The sequence below is a fragment of the Silurus aristotelis genome, assembly GCF_946808225.1.
Source record: "Silurus aristotelis genome assembly, chromosome: 13".
Lineage (NCBI taxonomy): Eukaryota > Metazoa > Chordata > Actinopteri > Siluriformes > Siluridae > Silurus > Silurus aristotelis.
Window position 1 is genome coordinate 12,780,916 of NC_139586.1, and position 23,966 is coordinate 12,804,881.

At 37.6% G+C, this 23,966-nt stretch overlaps 1 protein-coding gene and 1 long non-coding RNA gene across 2 annotated transcripts in view; both read right to left on the reverse strand.

Annotated features, from left to right (window-relative positions):
* Positions 1–1,237: 1,237 nt before the first annotated feature.
* Positions 1,238–3,963, reverse strand: LOC310735678. Its single transcript, XR_014536350.1, has 2 exons — positions 1,958–3,963; positions 1,238–1,794 (listed from the first exon to the last, which is right to left on the reverse strand). It is a non-coding gene; the product is annotated as an uncharacterized lncRNA (long non-coding RNA).
* Positions 3,964–4,013: 50 nt separating this feature from the next.
* Positions 4,014–23,966, reverse strand: part of tp53i11a (tumor protein p53 inducible protein 11a) — a 35,847-nt gene continuing 15,894 nt past the window's right edge. The window contains exons 2-7 of the mRNA XM_083558650.1: positions 18,415–18,552; positions 13,215–13,273; positions 12,956–13,004; positions 10,790–10,880; positions 6,845–6,946; positions 4,014–5,842 (exon numbers count right to left, since the gene is read on the reverse strand). Coding sequence (XP_083414776.1) covers positions 5,709–5,842; positions 6,845–6,946; positions 10,790–10,880; positions 12,956–13,004; positions 13,215–13,273; positions 18,415–18,537 — 558 coding nt within the window. The 5' untranslated portion in view covers positions 18,538–18,552 and the 3' untranslated portion in view covers positions 4,014–5,708. The remainder of the gene's footprint in view (positions 5,843–6,844; positions 6,947–10,789; positions 10,881–12,955; positions 13,005–13,214; positions 13,274–18,414; positions 18,553–23,966) is intronic.

The following is a 23,966-nucleotide window of genomic DNA, read 5'->3' on the forward strand; positions in this document are numbered from 1 at the left end:
CAAGATTTCGGAAACGGTCATGTTCCTTTACATTCAGAGCAGGCTAAACAGACCTCAAGACGCTGATATGTTCACGTTTCTTGAGGTGATAAGTCCATAGGAATTCATGTGCTTTGCAGAATCTGTTAAATGTGCTTAATTGAAAAAAATATATAATTTTTCAGTATTGACCTTAAGCTATTTCAAATAGATGCTTATATACTTTATAGTCCACAAGTAACAATAATAAGTGAATTGTACAAATAAACCAATTCAAACATTTACACACTCTTGAGTCTTACTGTGCACTGCTTCATGGACAATTGTGTTGTGCTCAATCTTTTTAAAAAAAAACAGTGCTTTCTTAGGAAGTGGAGCTCCTACAGAAAAGACCAGCAGGTCCCAAGTCTACACATTAGATATTATTACATCTTTATTTCAACTGCTTTATGCATTATTCTACTAAACACAACTCTAAAATAGATAATTTTTGTACCCAGTAGACATATTTGTTGATGTAAGAAGGTAGTATGGCTCTGGTGGTGCACAGAGACATCAGTCATCATTAATGCAGATTGATATAAAACGTCTCAGAATGCAGTGGTGCTACATGAGGGTAACGTGTCACCTCTACAATTAGAGACCCACAAGATTAACATTTACGGTATTTTGTAGACACCTTTCTCCAGAGTTGACATTTATACAACCGAGGAGTTGAGGGGTATCGGCCCTCCAATGGCAGTTAATGTGGCTGGGATTTAAACTCACAACCTTCAGATCAGAAGTTCAGCATCATATCCAGTGAGGTACCACCTCCCACAGATGACGAGTCCAACGCTGTGCAATGAATCTCGTGAGTTTGGGATGATGATCTGTTTTTGTGGCTTAGCTTGTGGATGACCTCAAACCTTCCTTAGCAAAGGAACTCATGTTAAGGAAACCCCCTGAAGAATCTCTGACCAGATATTCCCCTGCATTCCCAAACTGAATCTCTACAGTACGCCATGGCATGATGAAACTGAAAGCGTTCAGACACGAGGTGATACACGAACCGGATACTAGAGCCAGAGGGGTATAAACATTTAAACAGCATGAACAACCTGTTATCAGTTGATCCTGTGTAGCTTCTGAAGGGTAACACAAAAAAAAAAAAGTCTAATAAAAAAATTAATCTTTACACAAAATAGTTGAAATCATTTTAAAAATAAATGCTTCACCTGGAAGAAAAGTAAAAAAAACCAACAAATGTAAACATAAGGCATTTGCAAAACTGAGTATTTATTTCTGAAGCACTTCACATTCTCGCTCTACAAAAGTATTTACAGAACCGTGTGTGTACGTTCGTATGTACATTGTTTTTCAACACAAGAACACATATTCAGTAATAATAAGGCGGAGTAACAGCCACGTCGTGTTTTTTTTTTTTTTTGTGTGTGAAAGCACACTGTGCTCAAGATGCTAAACGTCACCGTGCAAAGCAACTATACAACAAAAAAATCAACACACAATAACCCACCATTTGTGTTTGGAAATTCAAATATTATAAAGTCATGTAGTAAAAATCAAATAAAAAGATTTTTCGACTGATTCGCTAATTTTGAGACAAAACATTTCCATTCCCTTTATGGTCACCGAATAAATTAAATTTTTTAACAATAATAACGCAAATAAGTACCATCACGTTAATGTTTTCGAACTTTTTTTATTCACACATATGTAGATTAGAAACACAGTGAAACACGTCCTGCTTGTTTAAATTGTACTTGCACTATTTGTATTTGGCTTAATTGCGATGTAACCTCTTTAGCATGATAACTAAATTCATTCATTCATTTTCTCCCGCTTATCCGTAATTCGGGTCTCGGGGGCAGCAGTCTAAGCAGGCCCCCGCCTTCGACTGCTGCCCAATCCTCACAGCACCGTCCCTTACGGTCCCTCCTGCAGGTGGTGAGCCCACGGGAAGCTAAATAATGATAACTAAATGATAAATTAAAAGATCTTGAAAAGTCATGTGATTAAAAAAGTAATCAAATCATGGCTGTGCATCGTAAAAAAAAATGAATTAAAGATGTTTTAAATAGCAATAACTTGAAAGAAAAAAAAAAAGAATGCAGCTTTTTATTCATAACCTCAGTCCTGTTATTCACATATACTGACCTAAAATAAGAGCAAAACAAATAATCATCCATGTATATCAAATAACTGGTGTAAAAAACAACAACAAAAAGAAAACACCTGGTACTTTTATTGTAGAAATGAGATCAATACTGATGTAAGAAGAACTGGAACACAGTTGACTTGAGTAGGTGTTATTGTGAATTTAATTTGACACAACGGACAGCACAAATGTAAAACCTTTAATATCTTTCCACTAGGAAAATGGTATTCGGTGTCTATATTTCATTAATGCTACATTTGTACTGCTACGCTAGGACGACACAAAAACAATCTCCAAACAAAAAAAGAAAAAAGAAAGAAAAATGTTAGCAAAAATGTGTTTACATGCCTATATCACCCCAAAGCTCTATTCTGATCCGTGCTCTACATTAGTCACAAATATCCTTACTAATTAATATATAATAAAAAAAATTAAGTACAAACTTTTTAACCCCAACAATAATCGATGACTGCTCTTAATACTCTGTGAAACGTAGAACGTAGGTCTTAAACTTCATTGACCAAAATGCGCTTTAACAAATTCTATCTAGTGTTATTTTTGGATTGTTTACAACAACAGACCTACCAACGACATAAAACCTTCACGATTGTCATGAACTCTGCTCTAATGACGGATGCGTTCGAAACGTACGAGTTCAACATCTCAGACCTGCCAACCATTAAGAGGAAAAATGTGTCGGAATGTAGTAGAAGCCGCTCTAAAAAATATTCGTGCTGCAATCGATAATTGTGTATGTACATTTATAAGTGTGTATTTCAAATGCTTTTTTTCTTCTTCTTTTCTCCAATGACCTGTTTGTCTTACAAAAACACTATCATGACAGAATGTTTAAACATTGTATATAATTAGCATAGAATGATCATTAGCCGTCAAATATTTTGTTGCATGCAATATTTGGGCGATTTAATCAATTCTGGCCAATAGAAATAGAGATGCCATGCTACTGGTTAAAATGTTTAGCATCCACGAGGAACATAGCAAACGTTTATACAGCATTTATATAGCTACTAATATTAGTTACTAAGTTGGCATTAAGCAAACTGATCGGTTGTGCTTTTAAATTCCCGACGATTCCACGGCTATTTTTGGCCAAGAAAGCAAAACATGATCTCAGGAAGGGCGGGGCATACCATGTCAATCGAAGTGACACTAGACAACAGCGTATGCTCATTTATGTGGAAGAGGGCAGATGGAGCTTTCTCAGGAAGCGGCGCTCCTACAGAATAAGGCTGGCAGGTCTGAATTGTACACATTGGATATTTACATCTTCAACCGCTATATACATTATTGTATATTGTAGTGAAATATTATAAGTATTTTGTATATCTAGTGAAAAATAAATCTCTAAAATGAATTTTTTTCTTTTTTTTACCCAGTGGACAAACATTAGCAAAGGAGCTCATCTTAAGGAAAACACCTAAAGAATCCCTGACCAGATATTCCCCTGCATTCCCAAACTGGTCAGTCGGAATCTGTACGCCACGGCATGGTGAAACTGAAAGCGTTCAGAGAGACAGGGTGCTACACGAACCGGATATGGTCCTGATAGAAGAGCTACAGTAAACCAGGAATGTTCAGCTGAATCAATTCACAAAAACCAGAGGCTGCTTTCACACTTGGCTTTTTTGTTCGGCCGAGTCTAATCTCATGTTTATCTTCTTGAATTTAGTGGTGAAAATCAGGATTGGTGTAACTGGTGTAGAAGTTCTTGTTTTTTATTGAAGGATTTTTAGGCAATTAAAGCTGACTTGACCTGACCTAATCTCCTCCCTCCCTCCCTCCTGTCTTTCTTTCTTTCTTTCTTTCTTTCTTTCTTTCTTTCTTTCTTTCTTTCTTTCTTTCTTTCTTTCTTCTCTTTCTATCCCTCAGCCTGTGATCCAACTTGTTAAGAAATAGTGGAAGCTCTAATGTGACACAAATAAACCAAGCATCATAAGCGCCTTTCAAAATCAGCTGATTCCCATGAGATAACATGACAAACATGCACTGCAGTTTAAAAAGAAATGTGCCAAGTGTAAAAACAGCCTGAAGAAACAGAGCACACAGTACAGGATTACGCAATTTATATATATATATATATATATATATATATATATATATATATATATATATATATATATATATATATATATATATATAAAGGAAGTGGTGAAGACCGCTAGTCTGAAAACTGACTGCACATCCTAAAGCTTCAATTGGATTTAAGTCTTGTAATATCCTCAAAAAAATAAAATAAAATAAGAGAGAAAGAGAGAGAGAGAGAGAGAGAGAGAGAGAGAGAGAGAGAGTGAGAGTGTGTGTACTTGGTTTCATTTCTGTTTAATTTTTTTATGTCAGCACACTGAGTGTGTACAAACCTGTAAGCTTTTTCTGTAATTTTTGGCCTCCTTTTCCACTGAGTGGTTGCATTACAGCTGAGTCTTGGTGGTGTTTTTCAGTCTTTCACTCCACCACTTCCAAATAATGCAATTGCTTTTCTATCAAATTGAGGTGTTGACGAGTTACAGGACTGTCAAAGTGTTTGAGGAAATGATCACACACAGATTTGGTCCTATACACCTGAGTATTCAGTCTGGAACATTGAGAGAGTTTGAAAAGCAAACCTCATTCGTCTTAAATGCTCAAACTATCAACATTGTAGAATAAAGCGCTGCTATCGACAAACAAGTCTCGTTTAGGTTTTTTTTTTGTTAGTTTGGTTTTCTTTTGGCCCAGAGGACTTAAAGCGAGTTACTTTCCAAAGTTTGTGTCTTGTTATTGCATCTACGTGAATCAGGAGTCTTGATTAATTCTATTTAAATGCCTGAGACTGAAACAAATCTTGTTATTAAGTGCTGATATTAAGCTCCTGATGTGTCCTAGTGTGGGAAGTCATCATGTTGGTCAAATTCACGTCATGTAGTTCAGAAGCTCTCGGCTGGATGAAGCAGAAGCAGAAGTGGGTTAGCAGGCTGGTGTTTAAAAGCTAATCCTAAAAACAGATCTTGCTCAGAGACAAGGGAGTCAAAGAGACGATGTAGAGCAAAAAAAAAAAAAAAAAAAGGCAACTGTAGCTCTAATGACTCCAAAACAAACACACGACATTTCTCGGATGGTTCACTTATTTACCAACGACGTTCCGGTTAATAAAACGTCAGTGTCGCAAAGTGTCATCAGATGACTAGATTACGAAATGTTCACATCGAGAAACTGTTTAGAAACAAAATCTTACACTAAACTTCAGAGCATATCATTTTTGCTCTTGCATGCAACTGTTTGGATGTTGTAATCTCCACTTTTTGTAATGTATAACACTTTCTTTGTTAATACATTCCTTTTTAACGAAACTTTCACGTAGATGCAATAAATATCAAGATGGATTTGTGTAATAACAAAATTAACCATGTGACCTGAGTCACTGTTCTTGTAAACATGTCAAGAAAATCCTGTAATGTGCACTCAGTATTATACTGTCACTGCATTCTCACACACACACACACACACACACACACACACACACACACACACACACACACACACACACACACACACACACACGTGTCAGTGGGTCTCAGATCTTCTTGGGCCGGCGGCTGAGCTGACTGTAGTAGGATAGGGTGATGAGGAGGAACACGGCGTCGCTGAGGAGGAGGAGAGCGGCTCCGTTGGACAGTGCACCTATCTCCAGGAGCGAGACGGACGTCACTGTGAAAACACGATAGCTTTTAGACACGATCCCGAGTGAAAATGAAACACATTCGGCAGCCAGAAGGCTGAGAACCTCGAGCGATGGTGTGTGTGAATTTAGGTCATGACATCATTATGCTGCCCTCGAGCGATAGTAATGCGCAATTGTCATTAATGCCAAAACCAGCAGAGGGCGCCGTAACCCTGGCAGTTTACAGAACATGCCTTGGAATATTGCGGGGAGAAAAGAGCTGAGACATGACCAACTCCCTGAGGCATGAACTCTAATCCGTATTTAAGATTACGAGACCTCTCAAATTTGATCAGAAGGTGTTTCTTCATTTCAATCACCAACTCTGACAGTCATTCGGATACGTTATGGTTTCTATAGTAACGGTTCGTTTATTTACATTACGCTGTGGAAGGAGTCTGCAGTGTCAGCGATTTATAAGAGTCAGAGGTGAAGACGCAACTTCAGCATTTTGAGCTACAGAAGCTCGTGAGAACAGACCCACGCACATCAATGTGCCTTGGCTGCCCAAGACCCTATCCGATGGTTCGCCTGTTCCTTCCTTGGACCACTTTTGATAGATTCTGACCACTGCAGACCGAGAACATTCCCACAAGAGCTGCAGTTTTGGAGATGTTCTGACCCAGTCGTCTAGCAATCACAATTTGCTCCTTGTCAAACATGGCAATTTTTCCTGCTTCTAACAAATCAACTTTGAAGACAAAATGTTTACTTGCTGCCTAATAAATCCCACCCACTAACAGGTGCCATGATGAAGAGATAATCAGTGTTATTCAATCATGGGTCATAATGTTATAATGTCAATGTTAGCTGATATATACCAGATCGGTGTATGTCACTGATTATTTTTCTGTCACAGCATGACATGGACTGCGTCAATCCTTACCAGAGAAATGTTTAAAAGCTCGCTATTCAGCTGATCTGCACGAAACCGTGTGTGAGAGAAGAAAATGAAAATAGCAAACGCCTACGCCGGAGCTTCATCTTACCGAGAAACTGTACACCCAAGTAACACGCTTCAGTGAGCAGAGTCCACTGTATGATGACTTTCTCTGCTGTGTAGAGGCCATTCCACAAGATTAACGAGATACCTGTTGAGAAAAGGTCACATGCAAGCGGGTCAGGGTCAAACACTAATCTCTGATTAGTGCATCTAGTACATCACTTAACACACACACACACGCCATGAAGTTCTCGTGTTATGGCAGGCCAAACATAGACTTCGGACTGAAAGCTTGAGTTTTAGATGCATGGGCTTTTTGATGATTGGGCCCAGGAGATGAGGAACACGTGGAGAATCCCTCTGATCTCCTCCCGTGACTCCGGATGCGGATAACATTGGGACCAGCTGCTGCTTCTCTGCCTCCTCCTATAAACCATCTGGCACAAAGATGATCATAAGCAGCTACACCTTGCTTTGTGCCAGTTATGAAATAAAGATCATAGAAGCCGGCGGCAGAGTCACCGAGGTTCATGGAGGCATGGTTACGTAATGCGAGATAGAAAAATTCTAATTTGCACAGACTGGATAAATGAACCCCTTCATGCATAAGGTATTTCAAACCAAATCTGTTTAGATGATGTGTAAATAATACTGATATATCTGAAATTATATCAGTATATAATAATATATAAGATAATAAGCAGTATTGCCCATGTTTATGAATAGAATGGAAGGAAAAGGTTTAAAAATTACATTTAAAATATGTCAAATGTTTAATGTTATATTCTTATGCTCATTAAAATTAAATCGTTTATAAACAAATCTTGTACTTTTAGTAGGACTTTAATTTGTAATTGTAGGATTTTAATGTGTAATATATTTTATATTCCACTACATTTCAGAAAAACATGCTGTTCCTTAATACTTTGAATTGAATATACATAAACTGCGTTAAATGAGAAGCTGTTGTGAGAATACAAGTGTAACCTTGCAGTTCTGGAGAAAGTGCGTGTGTGTGTGTGTGTGTGTGTGTGTGTGTGTGTGTGTGTGTGTGTGTGTGTGTGTGTGTGGAGTATGGGGTTTTCTTTAAAAATCTCTTATTAAAAAGGTATTACATGCAGGAGAATGGAAACTAAACAGCATCAATGATTCAGATCAAATTCTGAGTATCAAAGTTCATAACTTGAACTTTTGATACTTGAGTCCAAAAAGTACTCAGCAAAAACAAATTTTGGATCAAAAATCGGAACACAGTGGATGCCAAAGATTGGATTTAGATTTGAAAAAAAAAAAAAAGTTTAGAATATGGAAACATTTAAAAAATAAATGTTTTGTTAAGTATGATTTGATATTTAAGAATTATATTTAAACATAGTTTAACTGTAAAGTTTTAGTTTAAACAATATTTATATTAATAAAATTCATTCACCATTTATGTTTGCTTTTATATATATCCCTCCCTCCCTCCCTCTCTCTGAATTTATAATCGGATCACAAGTTTGTACTCGCAGAATATATTCCCTTTCCCCACTCCTCCATCACGGCACAGTCGTTTTCTGTTGCGCTCTCAGACCTCCTGCGGGGTTTGATTAGTGCTGCCTTTGGAAAAATGACCCAGGATTAGAAGGGGAGCGGCTGTTCTTATTAAACCCACTGCTGCAACTCTGCTCTGCATGAGACATACAGAGAGAGAGAGAAAAAGACAAGGGGAACCGTGACAGAGTCATCAATTTTTTAAAAAGCTCAGGCTTTCAAATATTTATACTGCTCGATATCCGGCATTCATTCAGCAGGGAAAATAAAAAAGCGAGGTATTGCTTATGTCTGTGGAGGACTGAGAATATTGGGTGTGTATCAGTCGCTCAGCGAAAGGTAATAAGACGAGCCGACATTGACCTGTCACTCACGTAAACAGGAGAACACTGTCAGAGAGCAGGAGCGAAAGAGGAGAAAAAGAAATTGGGGAAGAATTTACACACCGTCACTAGGAAGCAAACTAGAACAAGCTGCGTCAGGATGCCAATTTAAACCGCTGAAATAAAACAATTATAATTTTATATGTTTTGGTAAAACTCCAGCTTGCACTTCTCATCACCCTTTAAAAAAAAAACGTTGGGCCTACTAATTTATATTCATCCATCTTATTTGTGCATTCTAATATTTCTTCTAAATCAGTTTATCATCTCATACATATGAATTTTGGTGTTATTATTCTCACTTTCATTTTTGTTCTGTTATTTAAAATGTATTATTGCTACTGCATTTACAAAGAACCAAAATCACTAAGGTTCATCTCTACACTTGTATCATTCTTCTTCTTTATATTATTATCATTTTTATCATCTTCATCATTTCTGTGCTGTGACATCTGAATATCTGACATCTGAGTACTAGAATCCTATGAAAAGTCCCTATTTTTATATATTCCTGATATCTCTTAATATCTGTTCACCCCTCACATTTCAGCAAGCATTTTAGTGTATCTTCTCAAGGGACAATGCAATAGAAATGAATCTTGGATATATTTTAAAGTAGTTAATATGCAGCTTGTGTAGAAGTACATATTTACTGTCCTCTAAAAATAACTTAACATACAGCCATTATTGTCTAAATAACTGGCAACAAAAGTGAGTACACTCTAAGTGATAACATCTGTATGTCGTGTAACTATGCAAAGCCACATGTCCTATTCATCATGCTTTTGTCTGCTTGACACGGCTATACAAATTTGTGTATCTTGTGTTTAGCAGTTAAAATTTGGTGCTTTGAGTACAATTCTCTCAGACTGACCACTGGATGTTCAACATGGAACCTCATGGAAAAGAAAACTGGAGGATTTGAGAATTAGAATTGTTGCACTTTATGGCAGTTTTGCAACATAATAAAGCAGCCTGAAGTGGAAGGTGCAGAAGCCCCAGGTGTCTAACATCAAGCAGCTCCGTGATGTCATTATGAAGGAGTGGAAGAGGATCCCAGCAACAACCTGTGCAGCTCTGGTGAATTTCATGCCAAGGAGGATTAAGGCAGTGCTGGATAACAGTGGTGCTCACACAAAATATTAACAATGGACAATAAAATTATTGAAAAAAGTGGGCGTACTCACCTTTGTTGCCAGCTATTTAGACAAGAATGGCTGTATTGCGAGTTATTTTTAGAGGACAGTAAACCTGTACTGCTATACAAGCTGCATATTGACTACCCTAAAATATATCCAAGTTTCATTTCTATTGTATTGACCCTTTAGAAGAAATACTAAAATGGTTGCTGAAATGTGAGGGGTGTACTAACTTTTGTGAGATACTGGATATATAAACCAGGTTATCTACTGATTGATTGATGGTTTTTCTTCTGATTAATACTACTGCTGCATTTATATAAAAAAAAAAACCACAAATAAATGGACACCGTTACAGTTGTACATTCTTCTTATTGTTACTATTAAGCTTATCTGTAGTGTCCTTGGCTACTGTGAAAAGTGGTTAAAATGCTATATTTCAACATAATCAACCGATCATCTGCTGATTGTCTAATAAAAAAATTATTACTGTTATTGTTATTCTCAGTATTAGAAATATTGCTACATTTACACAGAACCGAAAATAGCCAAAGTAAATCTTTACATTTATTATCATTATCAGTAGTATTCGTGGTGCTGTGACATCTGTGGGAATCCTAACCATGCTATATTATTCATTATTTATCTACATTACTTATTGGTTGCCCCATAACCTATATATATCTTCATATCTAAATGATCCAGCTTTTGACCTAGCTCACATTCCTCACAGGTCAACACGAGTGGGATATCAGTATCAGGGTCAGTTGCTTTGTGTCTCAGTGGTTTATTTAACAACAGCCAAAACACCTGTCACAATATGAACCACAATCTGTTCAGCATCAGCCTGTACTAACAGCGATACTGGTAGAATCGTGTCACAGTCAAATGATTTTTTTTCTGAAATGCATAGGAGGAAAAAAATACTTAACATACTCAGAAGAGCTCCTCCGTAGAGTCGGATGGAGACCCTAGCGGTAGCAAGCTCAAAGACAATCTCGTAGAGCTGACTAGGGAAAGCCAAGGCCTGAAACACACAGCGTAGCACACATCAGCATAGGCAACTTGGCCAGACACACAGAAACATGTATTGTGTATAATGGATGATACTGCAGTCGCCTTAGTCACTGCAAGAAGCAAACAATAAGATTAAAGTCTGTGTAATTGGATCCTTTTCTCAGTTTAAAAAGTGACTAATAATTACAAATTGGTGTTAAACAAAACGAGTCATTATCTGTAACTAATTTGAATAACTGAAGTGTACAGGAGCTCCGCACCCAACAGCAGCAAAGATTCGTAATTTCATTTTGGATTCCAGGATTCCAAATGCAAGTCGGCCTTTTTTCTTTTTTTTCTTTTTTTATTGTTTCACTTCATTTAAGATACTCATGATTTTATTTGTTCATTTGTTTTGTTGTCTTAGAAACCTTATTATAGCACATGTCAGTTTTCTCCGAAAAGCGAATAAAAAAAAAAAAAAAAAGGAGAGCAGAGAAGAAAAAATCCTAGCGTATATAGAGTCAATTCCGGCCGCGAGACATTCTCATACGCTCTAACATTTAGAGTTGATAAAGCAAAAAAGATAAGAGACTGAGAACATGTTTATGTTCTTCTTAATTATCTAATCTTCCTGAATTTCTTAATCATCTTGTTTAGATGATCTGTATCGGTTTTACACATTTGCTTACATTTGAATAGAGACATAGAGAATAGAGACTTTCATAGCATTTTAATAGAATTTCAATATTAAATATTCAACCTACTGACAACCTATCGCCTTTTCTTGTTCGAAATATTTACAAATATTACAATTTTCCATTTTAAATTAACAATTCCCAGTTTGTCAATGTCATCTCAGACCTCACTGTGTTCATCGATCAGTCATAACTGATCTGAGTCATACCTCTGACAATGAATAATGGTGATTATCTTGATACAATAGCACCTGTCATAAATGGAGGGATCGATTTGGCAGCAATTAAACAGTCACTGGTGGAGGTTGATGTGTTGAAAGCAGAACAAATTTGAACATCTTAGAAAGATCTGAGCAGCTTTGACAAGTCCAAATCGTGATGCCTAGACGACTGAGTCAGAACAACTTCAAAATGACAGGTCTTGTGCATCTGCACCGATCCCATAGAAGAGCTTATGTAGCACAAACTGCTAAAAAAAAAAAAAAGTATGTTTTGGCTCTGAGAGAAAAGAGTCACAGTGTATCACAACTTGCAATAAAAGACAGTGAGTAGCTGCAAAGAAGTCAGTGTTCCGTGCTGACCCCTGTACAAAACTTAAAGCTCCTACAATGGGAACATATAATGGAATAGAAGAGTGAATCATGTGTTTTTTGTACATCATCTGCTTTACTTAACTAAGGAAGAGATGGCACTTAGATGCACTACGGGAAAAGGCCAAGCTGGAGAAGGCAGTTGAGACATTGTGGGTAATGAAACCTTGGGTCCTGGCATTCATTTAGATATTGCTTTAAATTTTACGCATCACATGCCTAAACCAAGTTGCAAACCGAGTTACACTCCTTAATGGCAACGGTTTTCCTTAATAAAAGTAGTTGTTTTTTCTGTCTGTAAAAAAAAATTATAAGGAGGATTTAAATCAAATTAAATCAAAGGGCTGAAAGTGTTGGCTCTGCTTCCAAATATCTGATATCCAATTTCCAGTGGTGGACAATAATGAAGTAAATGCAATTTTCAGGTATCTGTAGTTTACTTAAGTATTTCCATTTGGGGAGACTTTAACTTCCCTACATTTCAAAGTCAAAAATCTTACTTGCTTTGTGTATTTTGGGACATGCTATACAGTATAAACAGATCCAATCCATGGAGACCACATTTCACATCCTAAAGTTACAGCACGCAGAAGTCTAGTCCACAGCTCACAACTGTTCTGGTGAAGCTACACAATATTTCGGCAGTTGGGTTTTAATATGGCCTATTTGTTATGGCTAATCGATGTTTATAAACAAGTAGAACTCAGCACTATGGCATGGATGCCTGAAATATACTTCCTAAAATCGTTTTAGCGCACACATAAAAAGGCAGTCAGTCCGAGCAAAAAAGAAATAAAATAAAAATAAAAAACACTCACCACTAAAGAGGTTGCTGTGAACAGGACTGCGGAGATGAAGATCCAGAGTCTGTAATGAGAAACAAATCACATGAAAGGATAAAAAAAAAATCACTACTTCAGGACTGAGATTATTGCTCAGGTGTTGAAGGAGATTTGAAGAGACCCACTAAAGTTAATGAAAAGAGGTCTCAGTTCCAAAATTTCTCATCAGAAAGACTGATGAGGAAGAATCGGTTTTGACTTTTACAGACATAAAGTCAATTTAGTTTCCGCTTACCTGAGGCCTATCGGTTCTCGTACAGCAAACTTAATTTCGTTTCCCAACATCTGACTGATCTGGAGATGGGGGGAAAAAAGCAGAATTACTAAAAAAAAATATATATATATATATATATATATATATATATATATATATATATATTTCTCAACAGGATATTACACTAGTTATTTACATGCTGTATTTTAATGCTACTTGCAAATAGTGATATGGGAACGTGTGATTGCTTTAATTTTTAAACTGATTTTCCACATACTTATCTTAATAGGTTGATGAATTATCATGCACATACACTGTGCAGCTAATTTACTTTTAGCCATGACCACAAAAGTCCAGTGCAAAAGCATGTGAGGTTTTTCAACTCTAGCATTCTTCATATACAAAAATCTCAACGATTATTTATTTATAGTGAGTTTAAAAAGTACTGCCACATTTACAAAGCAAAATTGTTGGGTTTATTACATTAAAAAACACTAGTTATTAGTTAAATGTTAAAATATTTATTTGATCATATTTTGTATATCATATTTTTTTTTAAATATACACTTTTTAAATGTTTTTTTAAAAGTTGCATCTTTGTGCAATTAAAAAAACAAAACAAATAAACAAACAAACACAAAAACAGCATTTTAATGGGTAATAGTTTTCACAGAAAAAAATTTCAGGCTTGGTTTGGCTCAAGGCATTAAAAACACACAAACACATTGCTAGCGTTGCTTAACCAAACTATTAGTTATGTTTTTTCAAAACCAAGTATCGCTAAACTTCCACTTTCCTAGAGCTGGAAAATAAAATCAGTTTTTACAACTGTGATACAATCCAAGAGAGATTTGCATAGCAGAAAGCTGATTAGCTGTTACATGTTGGACACATTTGTAGTTGTAATACAGTGACTTATATTCAGACTAATGAAACAAAAAAACTACATCACCACTAACAAATAAAAAGATTCTAGTGCTGTGAGAGCATTTCAATGGGCATCAGAGGTAGTGTTACCTGGACATCAGAGAATTTTTTTTAAATGTAGACTTTTTTAAGACCCCACAGAAACCCAGTATACAATTGTGTACCTCCGATATTGTGGTAAAAGTTTGGGAAACAGCCTCATATAGCGGGTGTATTTTTGTCTCATTTCAAATGACATATTGCAACTGGGTCAAATAAAATTGTATTAAAGTCTATAGAGGGACTTGTTAAAGTACAAAAGTTCCTTTAGTTTACAAATGCTGCCATTAACCCCAAGCATGTCGTCACGGCAACTCTGCAGTGTGGCATTGGGCATTTGGAAATATTTCATGCACACTTTGATAAACGACTAATGCCTCAAATAAATGGAGCAAAACAAACAATTTGCATTTATAACCAATTATTTAAATTTACTCCAGTGCCTTGGATGGAGTCCATAAAAGATTAAAGCGGGTTCTGATGTGTGTTTTTCCTGTTATTTGCTGATTAAGTCTCTGAAAGATGGAAGGGCGAGCTGCGTTAAAAGCTCCAATTATTTCAGGGACGTATTAAATGAAGTAGACTGCGTTTCTGTAAGAGCGATAAGAGTGAAGGATCAGTTCGTGTCTCGTTCCATCAGGCTCGGTTAAAAGCTTTGGCATGTGCATACATGCGTGTGTGCGTGCGTGTGTTTGTGTGAAAGAGGGAGAAAGGGAGAGAGAGAGAGAGAGAGAGAGAGAGAGAGAGAGAGAGAGAGAGAGAGAGAGAGAGAGAAAGAAAGAGAAAGAGAGAGAGAATGAATGAGAGAGAGAGAGAAGAAAGACTTAAAACGCTGGGCGAAATGCTCTTATGTAAAGGTCATTAAGGCCAAAGTGGAGAAATTAGAAAAGGTTGCAAAGGCAAGGAGGAATTGCACAAGGATTGAAGGGGTTTTAGAGGAACAGTAGCCAGGAAAATGTGAGGCTGGTCCAAAAAACTGAAAAAAAGAAAAGAAGTAAAAAAGGATGTGGTGTGGAAAAACACAGTGTTCCTTTAGCGATGTTTGGATGGAGGAAAGAAGGAAGGAAGGCAATGAAAATAGGAAGGAATGAAGGAAGGAAGGAAAAACATAAGGAAGGAAGGAACAAAGAAAAACTGGAGCGAAGGAAGGAAGGACAGATCTCTTGTTCACCTAGACCTGGGTGTTGATGTGGGATATTTTGGGATGGTGAAACTCAGTGTTCCCTGGAGCTCGTGCTGTGGGTGTGAGCGCTGACCAAGATTTTCAGAAAAGTTAAAATTAGCGACGCATGCTGTTAAAACTCCTATCATGGAAACCTGCACAGCCTTCTGGCTACTCTCTCTGTAGTTTGGTCGGCAGGTAATGTAAACTATTTCTTTAATAATATAACCAGCCACCATCGAAATATCACCACTTCAAAAACATGCACAGTCCTTGTTCAATCACGCATTATAATGGCGAACATCTGTATCAGTGTTATTGTGTCTCAGTGAGTTGCATTCAGAAGATTGATTTTATTATTTTCTTTGTTCAAATCTTCAGCTCCTCCTTATCATGAGGTTTTATGATAATGATGCTTAGGCCTGCAATTGCCAGGAACAGATTTGCATTTAACTGTCCATCAGTGAACAGCTGATAAACTTAACAATAAAGGAATTATAATGAATCGACATTCCGAGTCACCCAGACACAGATGGGTTCCCATTTCTCATTTCTTCTTATGGCATCTAAGGGATTTTTTTTTTATTGCCACACTCGCCACTGGCGTGCTCATTAAGGATTAACATATGGCGACTAATTTACCTTTATGGCATATGGCAGACGCCCTTATCCAGAACGTCTTACAGTTACCTCAGTTATATAGCTGAGCAAATGAGGGTTAAGCGCCTCAAGTGGTGAGTAGTGGCAATCAAAATGTACATATTGACGAAATTTATATAATCTATTCCATTCTGAAAAGTTGCTTTGGAAAAAGTCCACTGTTTAAAGTGCACCGTACAAATACATTTAATTAACATAATGCAATAAAATATAATGTTGGGTAGTTGAAGAAAAGTGAACGAACACTGCAGAATGTGACTAATCCAATAAAAGTGGAATGCTGAACTGCATCTTAAGCACAACGAATCATTTTTTACACAGAGCCGGTCTCTCAGCTTTGCGCTTCGATCGAAGACTTTCATTTACCCGCAAACAGCGAGTTTACAGTCGAGATTACACAACCGGTCGCGTTCTGAGGATATTATACACTGACAAGGAGATTGACAGGAAGCACACCGAAAACCCTACTATAAAAATGTGGCATGAACCACATCCATTTCCTGCTGTGTTCACAGCTGACTTCCTGTAGTACACCGTGACTAATTCATAAGCTAGAAGGAGACCCGAGAGCGACAGATCGAACGAGAGAACGAAATCTTTTGCATCTTTTTTCTATTAAAAGGCAGTGAATGCTGTCTACGGCTGTACTTATGTACAGACACACAAAGTTTGGGTCCCTGTTCAATAGGAAGGCGATGAGCGAGAGAGCTTTAATGGGTGTTTCTTTGATTTTAGCTGCCTAGAGCCGAGAGGACGATAATGCACAACACAAAGATAGAAGAACAGCTGCTTCTGAATACGAGCTGTGCGTCATGTTGACCTTCCTGTCACATCAGTCAGAGGGTCTCCCACCACCGGCCAGACGGAGAGAGATAGATAGAGAGGCACACGATGTATATAATAAGGCAGAGGGGAACGAGTATGTAATAAATCTTTAATATGTCATGTTTTAGTAATTGGTTTTATTATTGCAAAATGTTGGTAATAAAGATCTCTGATTAAAAAAAAAATCAACATTGTCTCGATTCATATTTTCCCGAAGTGATATTTTATTCCCAAAAACAAAAACATATACCGTAATTTTCGGACTATAAAGTGCACCCAAATATAAGCCGCACCCACTGAATTTTACAAAGATTTTTATTTTGAACATAAATAAGCACCTGTCTATAAGCCGCAGTGTATCAGTGTCTACACTGAAACTAATGAACTTTACACAGGCTTTAACGAAAGACAGTGTCTGTTACACGACTTGTAACAAAACAGTAGCCTACCAATAAAGTCATGGTTCACTGTCTTCCTCCTTCCCTTCACAACAATTTCTCTCGGGAGTTTATCTTTTTGGCATCGTCGTGCGTTTAAAAATCACCACCGGTGAAGGTTTTCTCCCGATGCCGTGCAGCTCAGAACACAGGTGAAGTGCGTGTTTTCATGCCTGGTTGTTTTCAGCGTGACGAATGATTAGCTTTTCCTGTTGACAGTGCGAGTGAGCGGCAGGTCAAACGTCAGAGGAACCTCATCCATATTTATGATGTGGTGCGGCCCGATTCAGTGGGAGCGCATCTGATTTAATATAAAGAGTTTCATTGGTTCACCTGAACCTGTTCGGCAATTTCATTGGTCTAATGTTATGGGGCTCAGTTTTTTGGCTTGAAGCTTGTGAAACCGCGAAAAACCCCGGAAAAATCCATAAATTAGCCGCTTCGTTGTTTAAGCTGTGGGTTTCAAAACGTGGGGAAAAAAGTAGCAGCTTATAGTCCGGAAAATACGGTAGTTACAATGAATGATGAACTTTCTATTAACAGTCTTTGCTCCCTACCTACTGGACAGAGAAGGATGAAAGGAAAGAAAAGCAAAGAAAGCAAGAAAGAGAGATTGTATAAGTATGAAATATTGGACAGAGATGAATTTAGGAACCGGTATGATGCACTTCACACCGATATGCTTTTGTTAAACGTCTTATACCAGAATGCAGTTATAAAGAGCTCCACTCCTCTAAGAAGGCTTTTCTACACATTTTGGGGCATGGCTATGGACATGAGCGTTCATCAGGAGGTAATAACTACTTATTTAATAACCCACATATTTGTTTCTGTTATTTATCTAAAACATACAAATTCATTATAGGTATCGTGAACAACTGAAACGTCACAAAATAGCTGCCATCATGCAAACGCTGGTTAACGATTAATCTTAATTGTATTTGAATCAGTCCTTCTAATGTGTAAGAGTTAAAGATAGGAGCCAATTAGAAAGCACTCGCTCTCGGTCTGTATCTGTTATATACATCTGGTAGATTTCTCTAAACACCTTCTGCTCTCCTTTAAACCATGTGCTGTATATTTCTGCTTGTTTGGGCCAAGATAAACAAATCATTACCCTGTGCTCAGACAGAAAAATGCATGGTCTTTTTGTTTATATATATTTATTTACCTTTGATCTGTGAACTTCGCCATCGTCATCTTCTCCTCCAACACCCAAGATTTTGCGTGTTTTGAGGCGGCTAACTAAGTCGGTCTGACTGTGTTTTTTCATGAGCGGAGGTTTGGAAGCCATGGTGTAGAGAAGGAGCTAAACAAGAAAGAAAGAGAGTCAGTTAATCACAGTTGTCGTTTTTTTTAACCCCGTTTTGTTCATTCGCTCAGAATGCATGTGTAATACATATGGTGCTGTTGAATTCTGATTGGTCAAATGGTATCATGTTTATTCTAATACATCGTCATCTCTATAGTAACACCCAGGCGGTCTGCTAGTAATAAACAAATAGGTGAGGAAATAAATAGGTCTAAGCATGCTGAGATTTTTGGCTACATTTTTAGAACACCGATGGAACAAAGCTCCATTTTTACAGGAACTAAACAGGAAATACACCATTTCTGTACTTGTGTACTTACTAAAATACAATCGCCTGCTTAAATATGACTCCTGTTACATTTCTACTTAAGTAAAAGTTGTCAGACACTTGATTCTGCACATTCTACCTTTTTAAGGAGAGAGTGGTCAATTGTTACAGACACACAGTAAAAGCAGCCCTTACCCCAAATCAACTCTCAACACTGTGGGGTCACACTTCTGCTCTCACAACAACTTCTCATTCAACTTATTCAATTTACACATTCATTCGAAGAAGCAAGGATCCTTCTTCCTGAAATGTAGTGGAGAAATAATTACACATTCCTAATGAAATATTCCTAAAGTACAGTCCATCAAAAAGGTTTTTCAATACAGTGGCAAAGTGATTGTATTTCCGTACTGTCCACTAACATTACATTGGCTGCATTTTGCTGTTTTGAAGAAAGCAAAAAAATGAAATAAAACAGAGATGCTGGTGATGAAACGAACAAGCTGCTATAACATAAGAAAACATTTTACCTGTTGTTAATTGATGTATTATTCCTTCCAAGGCATTAAAATAACAATCTGACCTCAAGTCCCCAGGAAAGCCAAATCGAATGAAAACAAGAAATACTCAAAAACACATCTAACCCATATAATGAACATCTCTCCCAAAACCTAAACACAATACTTACAATTAGGGATGCACCGAAATGAAAATTCTGGGCCGAAACCGAAAACCGAAAAAGAGGAAAGCAAGGCCGAAAACCGAAACACCGAAATTATGCCAATTATTATTACCATTGCATTTATGTCTATGACTGTGTACTAAACTTACTAAAATCAAGGCATTTCAATTGCATAAATTAATATTAAAGTTTCAAAGAATAAATCAATTACAAATTATGAAAATATTCATTTATAGCCCATTGCAGCAATGCACAGGATAAAATAAACAATTCAAAATTAAATGTTTAACTTAAATGCACTCGTGTACATTAAATAATAATGTACAGGCCCTCTGGCCTGCTGAAAGGTTGTAAAATTAAATATGTTCTTTCATAAAAACAAAGTGCATTCAGAACAAGTGCAACTGCTTAAAGATACAACAATACAACAATATCACTGGGAAACTTCCTGCCTTTTCAAAAACGTCCGCTACAGACGGAGTGCGCATGCTCGGAGGGGTTTTGCTTTTCTGTGGCGCGTTTCTCTCATATTCAGCATAGCGATCGGGATGTTTGGATTTCAGGTGATAAATTAAACCCGACGTGGAGAAAGTTTTACAGACGAAATTTCGGCATTACATGTTTTGCAAATCCCTATCCGTGGGTCTTTTTTTAGATATACTGAAATACGTCCAACACCGCAGATATGTTGTTTTAGAAAAGCACGTGCAGGCAGCGGTTTCTGTTTGCGTCATCACAACAAACTGTTTCGGCCGCGTTTTTTCGGTGATCAAAGTCTTTCGGCCGAAAACCGAAAATGCACTTTTGGGCCATTTTCGGCCGAAAATTTTCGGTGGCCGAATATTCGGTGCATCCCTACTTACAATTGTGCAAAACATGTTGCATTAGGAGTTCTACAGCATTATAGAGTATAAATATTTTTCTAGCACTCACAAAGTGCTCAGCTCTTTAGCACTCGGTGTAACAAAGAGAGAAGCGAGCAGAGAGAATATTTATCTTTTTGAAACGCATCAACGCACTCAGACTGACAGATCAGATTCCGCTGAAAAGGTCAACGTGGCTGGAAATGCGAGGGGAAAAAATAATCCAAGATGGACCTTTCGAACACTACCATGTTTACGAATGCAGCAGCGTAGTAGCACTTAAAACTTCCTGTCAGATAGTGAACAATGGTTGGCTTGCTAGCAAGGTAATGCAAAAACAATTTGAGCAAACATCCTGACACCAGTTCTGCACTCATTTCCTTTGACCTGTGCCAGGACCGATAATAAATAATATATTCATATATACGTGTGTGTGGGTCTGTGTGCATACAGTATCTCACAAAAATGAGTCACCTCTCACATTTCAGCAGCCATTTTAGTGTATCTTCTCAAGGGACAATATAATAGAAATTAATCTTGGATATATTTATAGCTTGTGTAGCAGTACAGATTTACTGTCCTCTAAAAATAACGACACACAGTCATTGTCAAAATAGTTGGCAAAAAAAAGTGAGTACACTCTAAATGATAACATCTGTACATCTGTCGTGTAACTATGCAAAGCCACATGTCCTATTCATCATGTTCAAGCTTTTTTCTGCTTGATAGGAACATATACATTTGTGTATCGTGTATTAGAGCAGTTAAAATTTGGTGCTTTGAGTACAATTCTCTCATTACTGACCACTGGATGTTCAACATGGTACCTCATAGAAAAGAAAACTGAGTGTTTAAGAATTAGAATTGTTGCTCTCCACAAAGATGCCGAGTCTATAAGAAGATCAGTATCACCCTGAAACTGAGTTACAGTGCAGTGGTCAGGGTCATACAGAGGTTTTCCAACACGGGTTCCACTCGGAACAGACATCGCAAGGGTCCATCAAAGAAGTTGAGTCCTCGTGCTGTGCGTCTGGTTTCTGGTTTAGAAAAACATTTGCCTGAGTGCTGCAGCATTGCTTTAGAGGTTGCAGAAGCGGAAGGTCCGCTTGTCAGTGCTCAGAACATACACCACACACTGCAACAAGTCGGTCTGCATGCCATCGTCCCAGAATAAAGTCTCTTCTGAAGCTGTTTCACAAAAAAGTCTACTGAAGACAACCTGTCCAAGAGCATGAATTACTGGAACCATGTCCTGTGGTCTGATGAGACTAAGATAAACTTGTTTGGCTCAGATGGTGTCCAGCATGTGTGGCAAGGCTCTGGTAAAGGAGCACCAAGAAAATTGTGTCTTGCCTACAGTCAAGCATGGTGGTGGTGGTAGCATCATGGTCTGGGGTTGAGGGAAACATGGATTCCGAACAGTTATTTTAACAATAATGGCTGTATGGCGAGTTACTTTTAGAGTCCAATAAAACTGAACTGCTATACAAGCTGCACATTGACTACCATAAAAGTTTTATTTCTGTAGTTTTGTCTCTTGAGACGATATAATAAAATGGTTGCTGAAACGTGAGGGGTGTACTCACTTGTGCGATACTGCATATACACATGTTAGCGAGCATGAGCAGTACAGCGCAACATCGATGCACTAAAAAAAGAATGAAATAAGAACAGAATAGACTTTTAATCTCATTGTTAAATATTTAAATCCCTGCTGCCAAGATGCTCCTGTGTCGATCACGGATCATGGAAGGTAAAACAAATCTGTCACGGGGGGTTGGAATTATTCGTGCACAGTAAACATATTTATACTTCTTTCTTTTTACAGAATTATAATAATGGGCTGTATAGTAACTTATTGGGAAAAAACAGTAGTTCTCTGTGAAATCACATATTAAGCTCCCCGATATAACCAAAATGGCACAATCCGCGTTTCATAACATCTGTGCAAAGATTCGACTGTGAGATTGGTAGTCGAGGCAGGCTCCTCCTATCAAAGCTTCGAAAATTCGACTATTCGTGGTCGTGCCGGTCAGCAGGTGGAAAAAAGGTAATACTGCTTAACTAAGATCTAATATAAAAGGAATGTATGATAATTAACATTTCCGATTCGATTAATGCTGCAAATCCTTAATGAATGCGACAGTTAATGTTAAAAAAGAGGCAGAAGAAAGAAAAGAAAACAAGATGGTTCCCAACTTTACAGTAACAAGGTTTTTTAAAAGAAGGAACGTGATTCAGAAGCAGAGACGGCAAAAGATCAGACCACACCAAAAAAAAAAAAACATATCACGGCTGATAAAACTTTTGCAACGAAATGACTGTCGCTCAGTGAATCCATTTTCCTAAACATTAGCCGACTCGTCTACTTTTCACTGTGTCCGATTACTTTCAGGAGTTATTTAGCTGAAAGAATTGCATTGGATTGGAGACTTGCTGCAGAAAGACAAAGGTTTGATTGTAGTTAGAAAGTCCGTATTTTTACTTATAATGACTGAAATCACAAAATACCATTATTACATTTATTCCGGAGCGTTCCGGAGAGCTCGGTTAAATATGTTTATGCCAAGGTCTGTGTGAATACTCTGTTCTGAATGGTTGGAATGAAAGATGTGTGTACAGGATGTTGAACACGCAGGTAATTGCGGTCAGTTTAATCAGCGTTCGAAATAAACCTGCTGCCTTAAAAACAACTGTAACCATAGTAACGTGCAGTTACAGTTCCGTGGGTTGGAGAAGAAAACTGGTGAAGAAACTGTTAAAATGAGCATTAGAAAGAAAAATGGGACACCAAGACCAACACCAACCTCATCGTTATTAGTAAAGACACACACACACACACGTTTGAACTATTTACTATATCTTATAAAGCTTCTTTATCTCTGTGTGAGATTTAGAGCAGCAGAATTCTAGATCTAATGAACCATATTTATAAAAATAAAAAAACCAAACGAAAATAAACCATTATATTTTGAAGCATTCAGTCAGTTTTACACTGCTTTACCTTTCAGTGCTGGGAAGTGACCAGATTATAACCAGGATAAAACCATGAGCATGTGTGTTAATCCCCTGCACACCGAACCAACAATTCCATACCAAACATCAATATCCACCACTCTTCTGAGATGTTCCACTAGATTTTGGAGAGTGTTTGTGGAGATTTGTGCTCGTTCAGCCACAAGGGTGTTGACTGTAAAGTCAGGTACAGATGTAGGTGAAGTGAGGAGGCCTGGGGTGCAGTCAATATTCAAATTCATCCAAAAGGTGTTGAACAGAATTGAAGTCAGAGCTCTACAGCAGGCCACTCAAGATCCCGCCCATGTAAACCATATCTTCATGGAGTTCCCTTTGTACACAGGGGTACTGTCATGCTGGAACAGGGTTGGGTCTTCTAGTTCAAGGGGAAGGGAAAATGTAATGCTACCACATCCATAGACATCCTATACAAATGTCTGCCACGGCTCTGTGATAACAGTTTGTGGAAAAACCTCAGTCCATATAGTGTAAATCTATTTAATAGTGGTTCAGGGTGATTGTTTGTCACTGCTCTAAATGACTAATTTGTTTATATTGTAAGAAATGTCAGAGAGGACAAAAA